Raw genomic sequence first — 20,502 nt, 5'->3', positions numbered from 1 at the left:
AATGAAAGAAACTCAAGTTTTCTTAAATAATATCCTGTATAGAATCTTTTATATTGGAAAAAATCGTAAAAGAGAGAGAAAGAGGAAGATCTTTTTATAAAAACTGATTAGATATTATGCATTTACCATTTCTAAAATCCATTTTAAAAATTGCGATAAAGTAATTTAACGCAATTTTTTTTTATATCCCATATAGAACACAAGACATAATGAGAAAATCCAATATATTTCTTTGATATTTTTATCATTACTATATTGATATCTAATAATATGCTATATAGTACAAATACAACATGAAAACTTCAGTATATTTATACTCGAAAAAAATAAAATTAACTTCATTTTTTATATATGTCGCTCTTATATAGAGAAGATACGCAAGATATTCCTCTTTTCTTAAAGCTAAAATTATTTTTTTATATAATAATATTTTATATATAATATTATATTTTATATATTTTATATATAATTATATATAATTAGCACAAAAATCATAGTATAGTATCCTATTGCTTAAAGAATTTTTTAAATCTCACTAACAATTAAAACATTGAATAACAATATTGAAACTTATTGATTCCTATCTCTGATAAAATCGCAAACTACATTTTATGTTCATAAATTTTAAGCTAAAATTTCAAAGGATAGAAAGACATCAAGTAAATCTATAGTTCGCGTTTTAATAGTTAATAATTATCTTATTTTTTGTATGAATGAAAAGACGGATAAATAATACTGATTAAGTATTATTTATGTTCTGATTCATTACTGTGTAGAAAATAAACATTAAAATCTGTGTAAAAATCTATTGCCACCAAATATTTATAAAGAAACTTCATTTTATAAATGCTTATATAGTTCAATATTTATTTTATCATACATTTAAAAATATATTCTCGCGGTATTTTATTAGTTTCATGCAAATCAATTTTTGTCATTAAAATCAATTTTTAAATGATTTACACAGATGAACAAAAATCTTTTACGAATATCAGCGATCGTGAAAATATTAAATTTTTTATTTTGTATATACTGCAGACACAGTAATAAAACAGTAAAATGAAACTTTAACTACTTAAAGTTTCTTCAATAAAAAATTCATTAAAGAAGTATTAATAAAAACTAAAAATTGCTAGAAAGACATATAACTAGACATAAACTTTTTCTTGGACTGATGAAATACATATTTTAGTAAATATTGCCAATTTAAATTGATCAGTTCAATCTAAATTTAATTATTTATATATTGTGTATATTAGGTTTTAGGGCAATCTGTATAGAATATATCTTATATCTATACTTTAACATATACATAAAATAGGTGTCTAATCAAATTTATCATTATTTCAGAATTCTCCTCAAATTTGCAAAACAGCTGTATTAAACGATACCTCGGTACAAATGTATACGATATAAGTCAGAGTATTTTTATTTCGTCTTACGGATCTAAATATGATAATAAATATGAGATAATAAAAGAATTACGAAATGTGGATCTATTAATTGTTTAATCCTCGAATTTAATGGAATTAACATGTGTATCTATACGCCCGCCGCGGTAACTACCGCGTTTCTTCTTTTGCTTTTCATGTCGGAATACCTTGCCCTTCGTATACTTCAATACTTCGTTAGCTCGTTCTCCCCATGATCCGCGTGCACCTCTCTGTTGAACAAAGAAAACAAAAGTATTATACATTTACTCCAAATTTCTTCGCAGATTAAAGTATATCTTCTAATATCTAGTAATGCAATTGCGATTTGCCTCTTACCTTTATATACAATCGTATATAGTATTATTTATTGTTAATCATCAAAAGTGATTTTTTTATTTTGAGGAGGCGTATTGATATCAAAGGATTTCTTCTTATCGAAACCGCCTTTATCGCCTTTAAAACCTCCCCTATCGCCATCCCCGCTATCACCCCACGATCTCCTCGGTTTATCGTCTCCACCCCAAGACTTCCTACCTTCGAAACCGCCTCTAAAACCACCGCTGCCGCGGCCGCCTCTAAAACCGCCACGACCTCCTCTAAAACCGCCGCGACCACCATCCTTATCGTTACCGTTGCTCCAACGTCCGCCCCCCCTGTCGCCAGCGCCATCCTTATCGCTACTGTTGCTCCAACGACCCTTATCACCCCCGTCGCGATCGCCTCTAAAACCATCGCGATCGCCTCTAAAACCGTCGCGATCGCCTCTAAAACCGCCACGTTCTCCTCTAAAACCGCCACGATCTCCTCTAAAACCGCCGCGTCCGCCTCTGAAACCACCGCGACCTCCCTCATCGCGCCCTCCCCGGAAACCACCTCTACCACCTCTACCTCCCCTAAATCCACCTCTGAATCCACCTCGTTCCGAGTCAGATCTCCTAAAACTATTATCGTCTTCTTTCTCGTCCTAAAACAAAAAGAGAGGAACAGGTCAATCTCGCCCATGTTATGCAAAAATATATCATTATAAAATACAATTCTCTTTTCTTTTTTGCTCTTATTAGCCACAAATCGTAATATTTCAATAATCTTTGTTTGGTGAATGCACGGAAACATAGTCTCGCGAGCATGGTCTCAAGCTTTCATAAAAGGGGCGAGTGACCTGTGCCTCTCGGACGGTTTCCGAGCATTTACCTTTGCTTCGAAGGAATTATTAGCCAATTTGGGATCCAACTTGACCTCGTCGCTTCTTACACGTTGAAATGTGGCGTTTCTCTTTTTCTAAGTACAAAATTATAAGTGGTAAGAGAGCGATTTGTTACTTAAAAATGCTTAATTGTTGTATAGAAAGCAATATGTACTCTATATATTATAATACTCAGAATGTACAATTTCATCGAACATGCTATGATAAATTTGCATATTTCGATATATTCAATAAGCAAACGATTCTTGCCAAGAATTCAGAATGTACAGATTACGATCATTTTTTGTTCAATTTAGTTTGCTTAACCAATGAATGCTTTAAATCGTATTTTGCGTAGACATAACAACATACCTTGTTACTTTCGTTCAAACTACTGTTAGCTTTCACGAAGTTGTTATAATTATTTTTTGCGAATTTTACAGGCGTTTCTTCCTCATCCTCATTTGAATGTTTTCTTTTCTGTGTTTTGGCTGCCAGCTGAACTTTTGTTTCCTCTTCTTTCTCCTCGCTGGAATCTGAATCAGAATCGCTTGACGACTTCTTTTTGGTGGCAGCTTTTGCTGTAGGCTTTGCAGTTGGCGTTTCGTCTTCTGAGTCATCTGAATCTTCGCTGGAAGATTCCTGCTTCTTCGGTGCTTTGGTGTTAATGGCCGATTGTTTCGGGATTATTTTTGTTGCTGGTTTCTTTTTTTCCGAATCATCATCGGAATCGTCATCTGAATCTTCACTCGACGATTCTTTTTTCTTTATAGAACCCTTGTTAGTGGTATTCTGCTTAACGGGAGCTGGTTTCTTGATGGGAATCTTATCTTCGCTGCTCTCTTCACTTGAGGAAGATTCCTTCTTTGTAACAGCTGCTGAAGTTGATTTCTTAACAGGTGGCTCTTCATCGCTACTATCTTCGCTTGAAGATTCGTCTTTGGTAACTGCTCGCTTTGTTGGCGCTGCTTGTTTACTGACAGCCGGTTTTTTTGGCGCAGGCTCTTCTTCATCGCTACTATCTTCACTCGATGATTCTGATTTTTTTTGTACCTTTGCCACTATCGGTTTATTCTGTGGCTGCGTTTTTGGAGTTACACCTGCTTTTGGTGTGGATGTTTTATTAGGAGTGAGAACCGACTTTTGCAGCTGCGCTTTTGGAGGAATAGCTGCTTTTGGTGTGGATTGAGTTTCGTCCTCGCTGCTCTCTTCGCTCGATGAAGATTCTTTCTTTTTAGCAGCAATTGGTGTTGGTTTCTTAACAGGCTGTTCTTCTTCGCTGCTACTATCATCGCTTGAAGATTCTTGTTTAGCAGGTGCTGGCTTCGCTAGTTTACTGAGAGCTGTCTTTTTCGGCGCAGATTTCTCTTCGCTGTCCTCACTCGACGATGACGATTCTGGTTTTGTAACCGACACTGGTGTCGGTTTCTGTTTTTGTAGTTGCGCTGTTGGCGCCTTGGCTGGCTGTTTAACAGTTAATTTTTCATCTTCCGATGAATCACTAGATGAATCAGAGGATTCTTGTTTCTTTACATTTTGTTTTTTAAGGGCGGGTGTTGATGGCTGTACTGGTTTACCTTTAGATTGCCTATTTTTATCATGTTGAATCTCTTTTGAATCTGCTTTTACAAAAGAGGTAGATTGATTTTTGTTTGTTTTTGCTTGCATTATCGATGTTTCTTCCTCATCGGAACTTTCATCCGAGCTTTCTTCTTCTTGTACAAGAGATGTCTTTGCTTTTGCTTTGTCTAATATTTTTTGAGCTGGTGTTTCATCTTTACTAGAAGTGTCTTCTGAAGAAGATGCTGTTGCTTTTTTAAGTGATACTGTTTTAATTATTGATTCTTTGCCATTGACATGTGCAACATTTTTCGGTGTTTCTTCCTCGCTTTCCGAGCTCGAATCTGTACTACTCTTCTTATTTGGTCCAATTACAGAGACTTTCTTAGAGGAATTCTTTTGGAAATACTTAAATATTTCAAGTATTGTTGGACATCCTCTCGATAGACCGGGCTAAAAATCAATAAAACAATTTATTTTTTATATTGTTACAACCAAATATCTCGATTCTTAATAAGCTGATATCATATTAATTTATCTTCTTATTAGATTGCTCTCATATTACATTTATTCTTATATGCAATCATGTTAGATTAAAAAAGCGAACAAAAGATCTTTCGCTGTTTTATTCCAAGTTTATGATGCAAGTAATAAAATTTTCAATCTATAGATTTCATTTATATAAGATATTACAATAAAAGTAATTAAAGTTTGGAATAGAAAAAGAAAAGATTTTAGGAAAACTTGACAATTTCAACGTGACTCGACGCGTCCGCAAGATTACCGATATCAAAATTGCGGTCATTAATCGCGCGGAATATTTTCGAGATTATAACAGTTAAATCGATAACAGCGTAGGATACAGTGAACAATGAAATAATCGAAAGAAGGAAAAAGCACGTTTGGCGTGCTGTGCCCACGTGGTGCAACGAATGGCGGCAATGGAGTGCCGCGTGGTAATCGGCGACGATGACGCACATCGTCGTCGAGGATTCTCAGTTCTTACCGCATTTGTCTTCTTCTGAAAAACTTTTGCCAACGAAGCGTCCTTTTTCTTCAAGTAATCGTATACGAGTCCGGATATGAATGATTCATCTATGTCGCCCATGATGCCGGAGAAAAGTCCTCAATTGCAATCGGATATCGGATTCTCGAACGCTCGTTGCTTTCTCAGTCCGGTCCCCAACTTATGCCGGCTTTTTGTATTCGCGGCGCTGCCGTCGTTTAACCACGACTCACGTAATAGCAGAGAGAAGAATGACCGCATTCAGTAGACTCAACTGCCAAGTAGCAATCGACCCTGATTGGTTTCTACTTTCAGATCCGGCCAATCAGCGCCGAGTTACATCGCAAAATCTAGTAATGTTGAGTCCGCTGAATGCGGCCAATGAGAGACTCCATGGCCCGCTTTTAGGGATAATCTCTGAAAGCGATGCGCTCTCTGTGGACAGAAACACGAACTACGAAGTTAAATTCACAAATGTTTTCAGTGAATAACACATAATTGCACAATTTTTGGTTGCGTTCCATACTATGTGCACATTTGTTGTAACGCAAAATGCTTATGTATATTAAATAAATTTCTAATTTAAATAAGTTTTGTGTGATCTCTCTCTATCTTTTTCTCTTTTTCTATTATTAATATTACCTAACATTATATATTAATTATACATATCGTCCACCATTGCCATCGCCATCACGTGATGGTTTTTAGCACAACGATTCACCGATTATTACAAAATTCATGATTTTAAAATAAAGTATAACACAAAAAATATTCTAGTTTATTTCTAAATATTAAATAAATATTAAAATTAAAATAAAAAATTGGCTCAAATAGTAATAATTAAAAATTAATTATATATTATTCATATATCCTGTATAATATAATAACTATTATAAATAATACAATAATTACTATTTTAATGGTATTTAGAATCAAATGTATTTCATTCGTATTGCTTTTTATTCTAGTTGACAATCTAACTACCGAATTATATTTAGATTGTCAACTAGAATGATAAAGCAATACGAATGAAATACATTTGATTCTAAATACCATTAAAATAGTAATTGTATGTACGTTTAAAAAATTTTAATTATTACGCACCATGTACTACATCCAGGCGCCAATAATCTTTCTTTTTTTTATAAATAATTATTATTTATAAATAATTATTATTTATAAAAGCCTCGTTTTTTCTTGCATGTATTTAAATGGTGTCATGTTTGATATTTGCCACAAAAGCTCATTAAATCATTAAAATTACTTTCGGAGAAAAATAAATTAAAAACAAAAGCATGTTAGTTTTTCTTTATTAATAAAAAATATGAAGAAAAATAATGTTATATTTAAAAAAATAACGGAAAAAACCAAATTTATTTTTTTTCAACGTATCTTCTATTAAGAAAACGGTTTTTTTAAATCTTTGTACATGTAAGACTTTATATGCTTGTGCGCTATCGATTATATGATTTATTTTTTAATGTTAATATATTTTTTTTATAGATACTGCGTAAAATTTGAAACACATGTCAAAATGGAAATAACGGATGCACAAACCAATTCGGGGCACGCACACAATGAGACTCACTCGATCGACACATTCTTCGCTCAAACGAAGATTTTTATAACCGGTGCTACTGGTTTCTTAGGGAAAGCCCTCCTAGAGAAGTTGCTGCGCTCGTGTCCTCGTGTGACCACAATTTTTGTTCTAATCCGTCCAAAAAGAAATCAGTCTATCGAAGAACGCTTCAGGAAATTACTGGAAAATCCTGTTTGTATAAATATATACTTATCACATTGCAAGATTATTCGAGAAGATATATCTCTATTTTAAATAAACTTAATTCTAGTAATTTTATTGGTGATTTATGTAAAATGCTACATAGAAGTGTCTCAGTTTCATTAAGCTAAATAAAATGTTTTCTTTTTTTTTATCGAATCCAATGATTTTGCGCTATGTCGCTGATTTAATTTCCATAATTCTAAGAATTGAATAATTGCATCGAGACTATAATAAATATAGTAATAAAGAATACATTGAAAGTGCAAGTTAATAGAATTAGACTACCATTTAAATGTATGTCATAGGAAAAAACACATATAAAAAATTTTAAAATTCTAAAAAAATTAACTCTCAGACAGTGCGTCTATTAGTAGATTTTTTATTGTTACAAACTTTATATTTATAAGTTGGAAGATGCACATTTTTTATGAAACAACGGTTCTTTTTTCTGTTGCAGATTTTCGATAGAATACGATCGGAATGTCCTGACGTCTTAAATAAGATATTTCCCGTGAAAGGCGATTTGGGCATGCCGGAGTTGGGACTTCAGACTGAAGACAAGGAAATGTTAATACAGCGAGTTAACATTGTTTTTCATATTGCGGCCACCGTACGTTTTAATGAGCCATTGAAAATAGCTGTTAATCTAAACACAAGGGGCATAGATCGTATGCTAGATTTGTGCAGACACATGACGAAACTTATTAGTGTTATTTACGTTAGCACGGCTTACAGTAACGCCGATCAACAAGAAATTAAGGAATCGATATATACGTAAGCTTTACGTAATTATACTAACAAAAATGTACAAACATTTTACAAATAAAAATTTTAATAAAATTATTTACTTCCAACAAATTTATATTATTAGAACACACAATATTTACTGAGCTATTTGTTTTTATACATATATTTTGTATATTTTTGTATATTATTTTTGTTATTATATTTTGTTTATTTTTTACACGATATGAACAAGATTCTACAAAATTAAATTCGTTTTTCGACGCGCGATAATAAATATATATTTAATTAAGCACATTTTAGAAAAATATCTTTATAATGATACATATTGTTAATGTTACAGCACAGAGATAAAGCCGTACACAGTAATTGATATGTGCGAAAATTTGGATGACGAGACGATAAAAATAATAGAGAAGAGACTGATCGGTAATCATCCAAATACTTATACGTTGACCAAAAGTTTGGCAGAGCAGATTGTACTGTCCAAGGGGAGCGGTTTACCAATCGCGATCGTACGACCGAGTATGATTTGCGCCGCGTATCAAGAACCATTTCCAGGATGGGTAGATAATGTTAGCGGTGTTACAGGTATATTCTATATTGAAAATTTGATTGAAAATTGATTGAAATTTTGGTGGCAAAACTATTCGAAGAAAGTTCATATACGTATAATCAAATATAAATATATATAAAATATGCATATAAAAAGGAATAATAAGAATAATTGAGAATTAATTAGGAAAGAATAATTTTAATATAAATTTATACATGATTGTATATATACAAGCAATTTTTTCCCATTTCTTTAAATAATATATGGATATATTTTATTATATTTATATATTTGATTATAAATAAATTTTTAAAACCAAATTTCTTTATATAGAAAATTATTAGAGATATGAAAGAGGAGAGAGAAGCATGATATATATAATTAATCTCTCTTATAACATGTCCGTGACATTAACTCGAAGAATTTTATTAAATATAATGAGTTTTTATATAATAAAAAATAAACATATTAAAAGTTTAAATATATATTAATAATAAAAATATTAAAAGTTTAAATTATATAAAATAAACCGCATTTCCAATGAATTAATTTTCTTCTATATTAATATCAATTATATACACATGTTATGTCCTATCATTCTATTTGATAGTTATGATGACGGAGATAAGTAGAGGTACTATTAGGAGCCTCATGTGTAATCCAAATTTAGTAGCAGACATTATACCTCTCGACTTTGTTGTCAATACGTTAATATGCGCGTCTTGGCATAACGCTGTGCAACGTTCCGACACGATAAAGATTTACAATTGCACTAGTAGCTCACTGCATCCGATCACGTGAGTATTGAGAAACTGGAATATAGCGACAATGAATTGAAGCAATAAGGAAAAATATGATTTTGTGAACATAATGAGAAACTATAAAAAAAAATATGTGATTTCTTGCAGATGGCGTGAATTCGAATATCTTATCAAAAAGTACACTATAAAATCCCCATCGAAATATGTGATGTGGTATCCAAACTGTACGTTTAGGACAAATAAATTCATTCACACTATCATAGTAGTTATGTTGCACTTCTTACCTGCATTTATCTTAGATCTTATATTAAGGGTCCAAGGTTGCAAACCTATGTAAGTGCTTTTGTTTTAACGCGCGAAAAAAAATTATATTTATAATAATAAATTTCGAATAAAGGATTTTTTCTTCTTTCTTACTTTTTTTCAGAATGATGAAAATGACTAAACGTTTCAACTGCACCGCTAAAAGCGGAGAGTACTTTACGATGAACGAATGGAAATTCTATGTTGATAACATGATGAAACTAATAAAATTTGTGAGAGCGTCGGGGGATTGTAACGATTTCAATGTAGATATTAGAAGTTTAGATTGGGATGCGTATTTCCATCAATATATGTTAGGAATTAGAAAATATATTTTGAAAGACAATCCAGATACGTTAAATAACGCCCGAAATCGTTTATCGAGGTAAGTCTTCCAATTTTCAAAATATTCAAAATATTCTTAATCACATTTTCACTTTTGCAAGATATACGTTGCGCAGGAAAAATAAGTCGATTATTAATGTATTACAGATTGTACTGGATACATAAATTAACCAAAATATTCGTGTTATTAGTAATGATCCGATGTGTCTCTTGGTGTTATACTAAATTATACGAAAAACTTTTGTTCACAATTTTAGGAACTGTACAAACATTGTGGAAAAGAATATTTTAGGAAAAGAACATATAACTTCGAAATATTAAACTGTTGTCAAGTCACTAATATACTAATTAAATATTATATAGATATTAATGAAAAAGAGAGAGAGAGAGAGAGAGAGAGAGAGAGAGAAAGGAAGAGAAAAGTAGTTTAAAAAATATAATTTCGGAAAATGTAACTGCAGAATTACTGTAAATATTACAGAACCTTTATTTAAAGCATTTTCTCACATATTTCTCACATATCTCCACGATAATTACTAAGTTAACTTCTGAAAGTATCAATCTTCATGATGGACACATACAAAAAAATGTTATGTGTTATTTTGTGCTCTTATTTTATCAAGATATATACAGAGAATGAGAGATTCACCAAAGATCAAAGATGGAGGTTTGCAAACGTTTCCTTATATTATATAAATCGATTTCTTTTCAATAATTATCATATTGTTACATCGTAAAAAATTATATTAAATTAAATAATGATAATTAAACCAATAAATTCTATCTCGTACATCACATTTGTAGGAACAAATAAATTTATTAAAAACCATTTTTAAAACAAAATGTTTTTCAACACTTGCGTTGTCTCTTTTTGCGAAACTAACTGAATTAAAGGGATTGAATTAGGCGGCTGTGACATAATCACGCGCCTGTTACAGTTTATGCGTACGTGTATAAATTATATTGGAAATGATCCATACAAGGGTAAAATCTCTTTAAAAATTTGAAACATTGTATATATACCTGTAATATGGCGAATGAAATAGTAAACATGTATTTATGTGTATATATTTGCAATTTTATTTAAATATCAAGAGACATATACAGATTTATATTTTAAAATATAATATTCCTCAATCTTGAATTTTCGTAATTCTTTTTCTATGAACTTGCTATATTTAAACTTTAATTTGGCATATATAATAGAAATAATATGATTACATTATTAAAATTTTCATCTAATTTTTTCCTTAATGTTGAATTACTGAATTTTCAATTAATATATTAGGTAAATTTATTTATTAAATAAATCATTATTGAAATTAAAAAAAAATTATCTGTGTGATTATTTATAAAATATGGCAGCTTAGAAGTATATAATGTTATGAATTTTGTTATTCTCAATATAAATACGAGCACTTAATGCATATCAAGTAGATGTTGCAAAATATTTTAAATGTCTCTTCCTTTATATAAAATATAAAGAATTCATATGTTCCATTCTAATATAGTCAACATTATTTATATATTTTCATTATAATTTTCATACCAGCATAATATTTTTATGCTTAATACTTTATATAATACAATGTACTAAATTATAAAATTTAATATAATTACAAAATAGTATTACTATTAATAAATAGATTGTATGCATACTGTCTTTTAGTTTTTAATCAATTCCAATCACTATGTATTTCTATCCAATATATTCTCTTCTTCGTTTTTGGATTATTTTGGTTTATTGTATTCCTTTGTGTTAACATCATAAAGATTACCATCATTTGTCATGCTTATTCCTTCCTATGGAGTCCATTGGAATACTTTCTATGGACATTTGTTCTCGGGTATAGATATTCAAATCATTCAGGTTTAAGATATTCAAATCACTGTAGTTGCCTTTTTTTCTATTTTCGCGATTCCTGTCTCTTTTTCTATCATTTTATTCAAAATATTAATATAATTAATATAACATATATATATATGTATATATATATATATATATATATATATATGTATATATATATATAAAATTTTAGTATCTCTCTTAGTCTGACTCTTCCTCTTCGACCTATCCGGCCTATGGGTGACCCTACCAGTAACTACGGCCGATATTCATAATTCATTCTTATATTTAAGATCATACTTAAAATTATCTTAAATATAAGAAAAGTCTATATGAATATCGGCGTATGTTACCGCCGACATAGCTCTCAGGTTCATTAGAGTACTCAAACCTCCTCACCCGGCAAATGCCTTCGTTAAGGTGGAGATACCATCGAGGAGGAAAAACATTTTTTTATTTTATTTTTATTTTCTTTCAAAACAGAGTTTAATACAAAAGTTAATGTAAAATATAATATAATTTGAAACGTAATACAAAATAATTTATAACATGGAATAATTTATTACACGAAAATGTCCAAAATATATGTATAATATTTTATAATATAAAATTTACTAAAAATTTTTACATAGTCCAGACAAGACTGATTAGCGATGATTAATCCCTAAAATTATTGGAATTTTAATATATTTTCCTTAGCATTAAAGGAATATTAAAAAAATTTTAATGATCGCCTAATAGCCCTAACAATCCTTTTTTTTTTTTTTTTACATGGGGAAAATGCTCCTTATGCACACCCCGGCAGGACCTATTTAGCGGTCCTGCCGGGGTAGTGTTGGGCTCTCCCCGCCGCCATTCTAACGGCGGGGCCTACCAACTAAAAACCCCACGCGCCCTTAGTCTTCCAACGCTCGGGCCCTCGGAACCGTATAAGTATTACATCCGGAATAGCCCTAACAAACTACTATCCTACTTCTTGAAAGGAATATTAAAGAAATTTTAATGATCACCTAATAGCTCTAACAATCCTACACTCCTTGAAAGGAATATTAAAAAAATTTTAATGATTTATTTCATTTTACTTCTTTAATTTATATAATTTAATAATAAAACATTATATTTTCATTATAAAAATAATATATAATATAATTAAATTTCTATTCATATATATAATATACATTCATAAATATCTAAAAAAAATAATTTTCTTAATATTTTCAATATTAAACTTTAATAATATAAGCTAATTAGATAAATTTATATAAATATAATTAATAAAATACAATTAATGAAATTACTATTATAATAGATATAAATATATAAATTTTATAAAAATTATTATTTAAATTAAAACCTTAACTATATAAATAAATAAATACATAAATATATAAATATATAAATTTTATAAAAATTATTATTTAAATTAAAACCTTACATATATAAATAAATAAATAAATAAATATATAAATATATAAATTTTATAAAAATTATTATTTAAATTAAAACCTTAACTATATAAATAAATAAATACATAAATATATAAATATATAAATTTTATAAAAATTATTATTTAAATTAAAACCTTACATATATAAATAAATAAATATATAAATATATAAATTTTATAAAAATTATTATTTAAAATTATAATTTAAATTAAAACCTTTTATAAATTTTAATAATAAATCCTTTTCTATAAATTCTATTCATTCTTTATCTATTTTAAATCTTTTTATTCCTATATTTAAAAATGGCTTATAAATTCATAAATTAAATTTATTATCCATATTGAACTAAAAAAATATCTGAAATATCTGAATATATGAATTTGTATTTTAAATTTTTCATATGCATAAATTTGCAAAAGATTTGTATTACTATAAAACTTATTGTTAACAATTTAATTTTCATCTTCAAATAAATAAAATACCTATAAAACAAAAACACAAAAAATATTGACGCCCTAAAAATTCTTAATATTAATAATATAATTATTGAAATATTTATTAATCTGTTTTCCCTAATATTATTTAACCCCACATTTCCTGACTCTCTAAAAAATACATAATATATTAATCACCTAAATTAATCCCCTAATATCCCTAACAATCCTCTACATCTCTTGAAAGGAATATTAAAAAAATCTTAATAATCACCTCACAACTCTAACAATTCAACTTCTGGATTAAATGAAATTATTCGAGGAGAGCCTATCTCTAATCACGTATATTTCAATTACGTGCCCTAATTACATTCCCTAACAGTGTGCCCTAACCGCATGAATAAATGTCCGACATTACGTACTATTGCACGTAAAGCTTTTCTTCAGGCCAGTTGAACTTACTTTTCGTTGATCCTGGCCACTTTCTCACTCGATCTCTAATCAGAGATCGAAAAAGGAGATAAACACTCCTCTTTTGCCGGCTAATTACCGGCACTAAATGAGCGTAAATATTTCGCTCATCGTAACGATCGCTCGATTTTACGATTGTTCGTTAAATATTTGAATATAACTTTATTTTAACTCAAATAAAGCCAAATTACTATAAATTTCTTTATATTTTATATTTTCTAATAAAATATATCATTAATGTGTGTGTATAACTTTTATCATATTACAAATTATTTAATTAATTAATCATTTGGCTTTATATATTAAGTTAAAGTAAAGTTTAAAAACAATATCTACAAATAAATTCTACAATGGATGAGCTAAGAAATTAGAATAAGTTAAACGCTCGTTATAAAAATAAAGTAGCATCAGAAATTGATAAAATTGATAAAATTATTAATGCGTGTTCTTTATTTAATAAATTAGACAAAATCTTTAAAAAAAAATCTTTTCTTGATCTTCTTCTTTTTAATTAATACTTCAATATATTTTCGCAATAGATGCAAAGCATTTCGAAAAAGAACTTATTAAAATTTATTTAACTTAATTTATCCTAGCTCATCCATTTTAAGGCAACGGATTTATCTACAATCTACAATCTACAATCTACATCTACATCTACATCTACATCTACATCTACAATCTCTATGAAACCGTTACCTTAAAATTAAATAAAAGTTTTTTTCACTCACCGGCACTGATGCGCAACAGCGGAGTTATCGAAGCTACGTTGTCTGTAACATACAAATATAAAATTCATTTACAACAATGCTCAAAATAAAATCAATATTTCAAAAAATTTTTATTGTGCTAAATTTTATATCCGATGTGTAAAATAATAAGCAGAGATAAACACGTGTGCAAAAATTTTATAAATGTTTGAAACTGTTTTTTAAATAGAAAGTTTTATATGATTTTTATAAAAATCTTTCTCTTTAATTTTCTTTTTAATTCATTTAAATAATAAAATCGAATTATTGTTCGTTTATAACGATTTATAACAATTGATATACAAATAATAGATATTCACCATCAGGTTGCTCCGCTGATGCAAGATGCCTCTCTCAGGCCTCCTCCTCCTCTCACAATAGTTTGTTGGTCTGTAACATACAAAGAAGATTCAAATTGTAGTCACGGTCAAAAAATTATTATTATATGCATTTAATTTTATATCCGACGCACATAAATAATAAGCAGATAAATGATAAACAATTTTATAAATTTTGAAAAAAATTCTACTAATAAGTAATAATTTAATAATTCTATTAAAAGCTATTCGAACATAGAAACTTTTAAATTACAGTTTTTATGTAAAAATTTCTCTCTTTTTCTCTTGTTTAAGTCATGTAAATAAAAAATCAAATTACGCGATTAATTATTTAATTTAAGTCGCGCGTACGCAATTAATAAATAATTATATATAAGCGATAATTTATTTACCATAGAGTTGCTTCACAGATGCCTGATGCCTCTCCCAGGTCTCCTCTTCCTCTCATGTTGTTGACGCGCGATACTTTCAACGGCACTCCCGCACTCACGAGCGATATTTTTATATCGCTATTTTCGTTATTTTACGCGCGATACTGAACGGCACTCCCGCACTATTTCGGTACGATTAAAAATTTGGTCGCGCGAAGTATATATTTAATATATATATACTTTGTACGACACTCCCGGTTTCGGTACGAGCGAAAATCCCATTTCATTTCACAAGAATCAACTTCGAGCCAACAGGTCGGGAATGCAACGATACAACGAGCAAAGATTAGGCCCGAACCGGAAAGAAGACAAAACGATTGACGAAATAGAGGAAAATGAAGTTCACCAGCTCTTTTTCGCGCATAATTATCCTATCTCGTATCGAACCTGGACCCGCTAAGCACGATTTCAGGTGACCCGCACGGATGCTATATCACTAGCGCAGTACACAAGGCTGGTAGACGGTAAAAGAAGAGGATACCCACATTTTTTAAATGCTAACATTCAGCAATTTAGAAAATGGGGAGGCAACCCCTTTTACCGAGCGAAAATCGTGCCTAGGGGAATCCACTCGACAGAGTCTCGACAGGGTTAACACACGCTGGGCGTATGGCTGTAGACGAGCAAAGAGAAGGGACCCATTAACGACCATTCCGAACAATCGATCGAGTTCTAACCGATTCGGGCCAAATCAATTGACGAAGCAGAGCGTGTCCATCACTAAGCCGATCGAGCGCGAAGCTCGAACCCGCGCGCCCATGCACATTTTGTACTGGACATACGTTCTGCGCGGCCGGCATCACCAAGTGCCGCGATGCACAAGGCGCGAGTACGTCGCAAAGCAACGACTCGATGAAACATCCCAGTTAGTTGGCGTCGGAAGGAGAGACTCGTTGACAAAAACGAAATTGGGATTTTGAAAACGCGAAAACGCGATAACGCGAGAATGCTACAACGCGAAAACGCGGTTACGAAGCGCAGCCGTCCGCGGCACGTTAACGGCACCGACGACGCGAAAGGGTACTTAGCTTCCCTTTCAAGCACCATAAGATTTATCATAAATAGAAAAATTTAAGATAAATCTCAAGGCACCATCCAAGTACTAAGCCCTCCCACCGCGACAAGGTGTACCCCATGGGAGGGTTATATTATATATAATTTTTTTTATATATAATATAATATATATAATTTGAAATTTATTTTGTAATATAGTATATTAAATTTAAATTTACATAACAAGACTGTAAAACAAAATCATTAAGGCGGTACTGTTTATGTCGAATACTGTGTTGTTGTTAATTCAATGTTGAAATATTTTAACATGTTAATGTATCTCATATATCTAACGTATTAATGTATCGTAAGATTAAAAGATTAAAATAATTAAAATTATTAAAAATGTCAGACGTGAATATAAAATTAAAAGTATAAATTGGTATAAGTGGCAATATGCGAGTCTAGTGTCGAAATTATTACACCGTTATTTATTGTACAAAAGACAATTATATAAAAACATACATATAATAAATATACATTTGAGTGGGTTACGAACGTTTCGATCCTATTTTTGGGTCATCTTCAGCGCAAATTTAAACTAACTAAGTAATGAAATAATATTAAAAATTTGGAGTCAAGCATAATTAAAATAATTACATGTTGTGATACATAACTATTGTTTAATTAACAAGGATTTAATTAACAAGGAGAATATTTAAAGCATTGGTCGAAATATAATTAATTCTAATATTGTTAAAGAAATATTATAATAAGCATCAATGATCGATATCATAACATAATTAATTCTCTTATCCCTTTTTACGTATCCCATGTTTCAATTTTTATTCGCAGTAATGAATGATTGCGATTCGATAAAGATTTATCGTTGCAATACAGTTTCATATCGCTAATTAATTTTTAATTAATTAATTTTTATTAATATTTATAGTAAATTATGTTTCGATACTAATCGTAATCGTGTTTAGTAAAAAAATTACAATATACGAAGCGTTTCTCACCACTACATTATTGCTCCAGAGTCACCGTGCGAATGATAACAAAGCGGTAACGTATAGGACGCTACTGTTTATATTTTATATTGTCAAAGTCGAACGCCGTGTTATCGATAATTCGTTGCGGAAATATTTTATATATAATAAAATATACATTAACGCGGAATATTAAATTATGAAAATATCTTAATTTATTGATTAAAATTGATTATTTATTGAACAATTCACGGAGCCTTTCGTTATGCTAATTATTTGCATCTATAATTCCATTCCTTTACTTCATGTTTTCTCATAATCCCCCCCCCCTCCCAAATTATATTTAGATTGTCAAGTAGAACGATAAAGAGTAACACGGATAAAATATATCTGTGATTCTAAGTATTAAAATAATAATTATTTTGTCCGTAAAGATCGCAACGATCGAAGTGATGACTTAATATTTTGGATTTCCATCATTCATTCAATTCTGGATTAAATTGTATATTGTTTAATTAACAAGGATTGGGAAAATTTAAAGCATTGGTCGAAATATAGTTAATTCTAATATTGTTAAGGAAATATTATAATAAACATTAATGATCGATATCATAACATAATTAATTCTCTTATCTCCTTTTACGTATCCCATGTTTCAATTTTTATTCGCAGTAATGAATGATTGCGATTCGATAAAGATTTATCGTTGCAATACAGTTTCATGTCGCTAATTAATTTTTAATTAATTAATTTTTATTAATATTTATAGTAAATTATGTTTCGATACTAATCGTAATCGTGTTTAGTAAAAAAATTACAATATACGAAGCGTTTCTCACCACTACATTATTGCTCCAGAGTCACCGTGCGAATGATAACAAAGCGGTAACGTATAGGACGCTACTGTTTATATTTTATATTGTCAAAGTCGAACGCCGTGTTATCGATAATTCGTTGCGGAAATATTTTATATATAATAAAATATACATTAACGCTGAATATTAAATTATGAAAATATCTTAATTTATTGATTAAAATTGATTATTTATTGAACAATTCACGGAGCCTTTCGTTATGCTAAATATTTGCATCTATAATTCCATTCCTTTACTTCATGTTCTTTCATAATCCCCCCCCCAAATTATATTTAGATTGTCAAGTAGAACGATAAAGAGTAACACGGATAAAATATCTGTGATTCTAAGTATTAAAATAATAATTATTTTGTCCATAAAGATCGCAACGATCGAAGTGATGACTTAATATTTTGGATTTCCATCATTCATTCAATTCTGGATTAAATTGTATATTGTTTAATTAACAAGGATTGGGAAAATTTAAAGCATTGGTCGAAATATAGTTAATTCTAATATTGTTAAGGAAATATTATAATAAACATTAATAATCGATATCATAACATAATTAATTCTCTTATCTCCTTTTATGTATCCCATGTTTCAATTTTTATTCGCAGTAATGAATGATTGCGATTCGATAAAGATTTATCGTTGCAATACAGTTTCATGTCGCTAATTAATTTTTAATTAATTAATTTTTATTAATATTTATAGTAAATTATGTTTCGATACTAATCGTAATCGTGTTTAGTAAAAAAATTACAATATACGAAGCGTTTCTCACCACTACATTATTGCTCCAGAGTCACCGTGCGAATGATAACAAAGCGGTAACGTATAGGACGCTACTGTTTATATTTTATATTGTCAAAGTCGAACGCCGTGTTATCAATAATTCGTTGCGGGAATATTTTATATATAATAAAATATACATTAACGCGGAATATTAAATTATGAAAATATCTTAATTTATTGATTAAAATTGATTATTTATTGAACAATTCACGGAGCCTTTCGTTATGCTAATTATTTGCATCTATAATTCCATTCCTTTACTTCATGTTCTCTCATAATCCCCCCCCCCTCCCAAATTATATTTAGATTGTCAAGTAGAACGATAAAGAGTAACACGGATAAAATATATCTGTGATTCTAAGTATTAAAATAATAATTATTTTGTCCGTAAAGATCGCAACGATCGAAGTGATGACTTAATATTTTGGATTTCCATCATTCATTCAATTCTGGATTAAATTGTATATTGTTTAATTAACAAGGATTGGGAAAATTTAAAGCATTGGTCGAAATATAGTTAATTCTAATATTGTTAAGGAAATATTATAATAAACATTAATGATCGATATCATAACATAATTAATTCTCTTATCTCCTTTTACGTATCCCATGTTTCAATTTTTATTCGCAGTAATGAATGATTGCGATTCGATAAAGATTTATCGTTGCGATACTGTTTCATGTCGCTAATTAATTTTTAATTAATTTTTATTAATATTTATAGTAAATTATGTTTCAATACTAATCGTAATCGTGTTTAGTAAAATAATTACCATATACGAAGCGTTTCTCACCACTACTTATTACTCGAGAGTCACCGTGCGAATGATAACAAAGCCGTAACGTATAGCGCGCTACTGTTTATATTTTATATTGCTAAAGTCGAACGCCGTGTTATCGAAAATTTGCTGCCGAAATATTTTATACATTATAAAATATACATTAACGCAGAGTATTAAATTATGGGTGTATTTTAATTTATTGATTAAAATTGATTATTTATTAAACAATTTATTACGGAGCCTTTCGTTATGCTAATTATTTGCATATATAATTCGATTGTTTTACTTCGTGTTACTTCGTTTTACTCCGTACGTTACATCTGATGCTTTTCCTCTCTTACGTATCTTTCGTTATTTTCTCTTGTAGCATTCACTCACTCACGAAAACACGATTTAATTATGGTTAATCGAATACGTAGCGCACTTTGCACGAGACTCTCGATCGCGAAATAATCATACGAAACTTATATACTTTATTATATCATAAGAGAGCAACATGACCTTTACACGAGACCAAAATCGTTCGCTACTTGCTACAGCAATGCGTATTATTGTATGCTACTGATACGCCTATTATACACTGTATAATATACGAATCATAAGAATCAAAAGATTAAAGTAATGAATAAAGTTGTGAGATAGCAGTCGTTTAGTAATTAATAATTAATTTATGTTCACATTTTAGAAAAATT

At 29.8% G+C, this 20,502-nt stretch overlaps 2 protein-coding genes across 5 annotated transcripts; one reads left to right on the top strand and one right to left on the bottom strand.

Moving 5' to 3' along the window:
• Positions 1-1,352: 1,352 nt before the first annotated feature.
• On the bottom strand, positions 1,353-5,388 carry Nopp140 (nucleolar and coiled-body phosphoprotein 1). 3 transcript variants are annotated; one of them, XM_083106075.1, is made up of 5 exons: positions 5,183-5,388; positions 2,989-4,629; positions 2,625-2,711; positions 1,770-2,397; positions 1,490-1,663 (listed from the first exon to the last, which is right to left on the bottom strand). In XM_083106075.1, the coding sequence occupies exons 1-4, from the start codon at positions 5,282-5,284 to the stop codon at positions 1,804-1,806; spliced, it is 2,424 nt and encodes an 807-aa protein (XP_082962201.1). In that variant the 5' UTR covers positions 5,285-5,388; the 3' UTR covers positions 1,490-1,663; positions 1,770-1,803. The 3 variants fall into 3 exon arrangements, with proteins under 3 accessions (XP_082962203.1, XP_082962201.1, XP_082962202.1); XM_083106077.1 differs by lacking the exon at positions 1,770-2,397 and having other exon boundaries at positions 1,353-1,663; positions 5,183-5,387; XM_083106076.1 differs by lacking the exon at positions 2,625-2,711 and having other exon boundaries at positions 5,183-5,386.
• Positions 5,389-6,519: 1,131 nt separating this feature from the next.
• Positions 6,520-10,714, top strand: LOC145975437 (putative fatty acyl-CoA reductase CG5065). 2 transcript variants are annotated; one of them, XM_083105927.1, is made up of 8 exons: positions 6,520-6,613; positions 6,686-6,953; positions 7,423-7,739; positions 8,053-8,300; positions 8,876-9,062; positions 9,174-9,359; positions 9,454-9,714; positions 9,932-10,714. In XM_083105927.1, exons 2-8 carry the CDS (start codon positions 6,717-6,719, stop codon positions 9,993-9,995), a joined length of 1,500 nt encoding a protein of 499 aa, XP_082962053.1. In that variant the 5' UTR covers positions 6,520-6,613; positions 6,686-6,716; the 3' UTR covers positions 9,996-10,714. The 2 variants fall into 2 exon arrangements, with proteins under 2 accessions (XP_082962053.1, XP_082962052.1); XM_083105926.1 differs by having other exon boundaries at positions 9,822-10,714.
• The last annotated feature ends 9,788 nt before the right edge of the window (positions 10,715-20,502 follow it).

The sequence above is a fragment of the Camponotus vicinus genome, unplaced genomic scaffold (assembly GCF_025532165.1).
Source record: "Camponotus vicinus isolate PSW18456_S1 unplaced genomic scaffold, iyCamVici1.0 SCAF_8, whole genome shotgun sequence".
Lineage (NCBI taxonomy): Eukaryota > Metazoa > Arthropoda > Insecta > Hymenoptera > Formicidae > Camponotus > Camponotus vicinus.
Note: the sequence above shows the minus strand (reverse complement) of the source record. Positions and strands in the feature narration are given on the sequence as shown.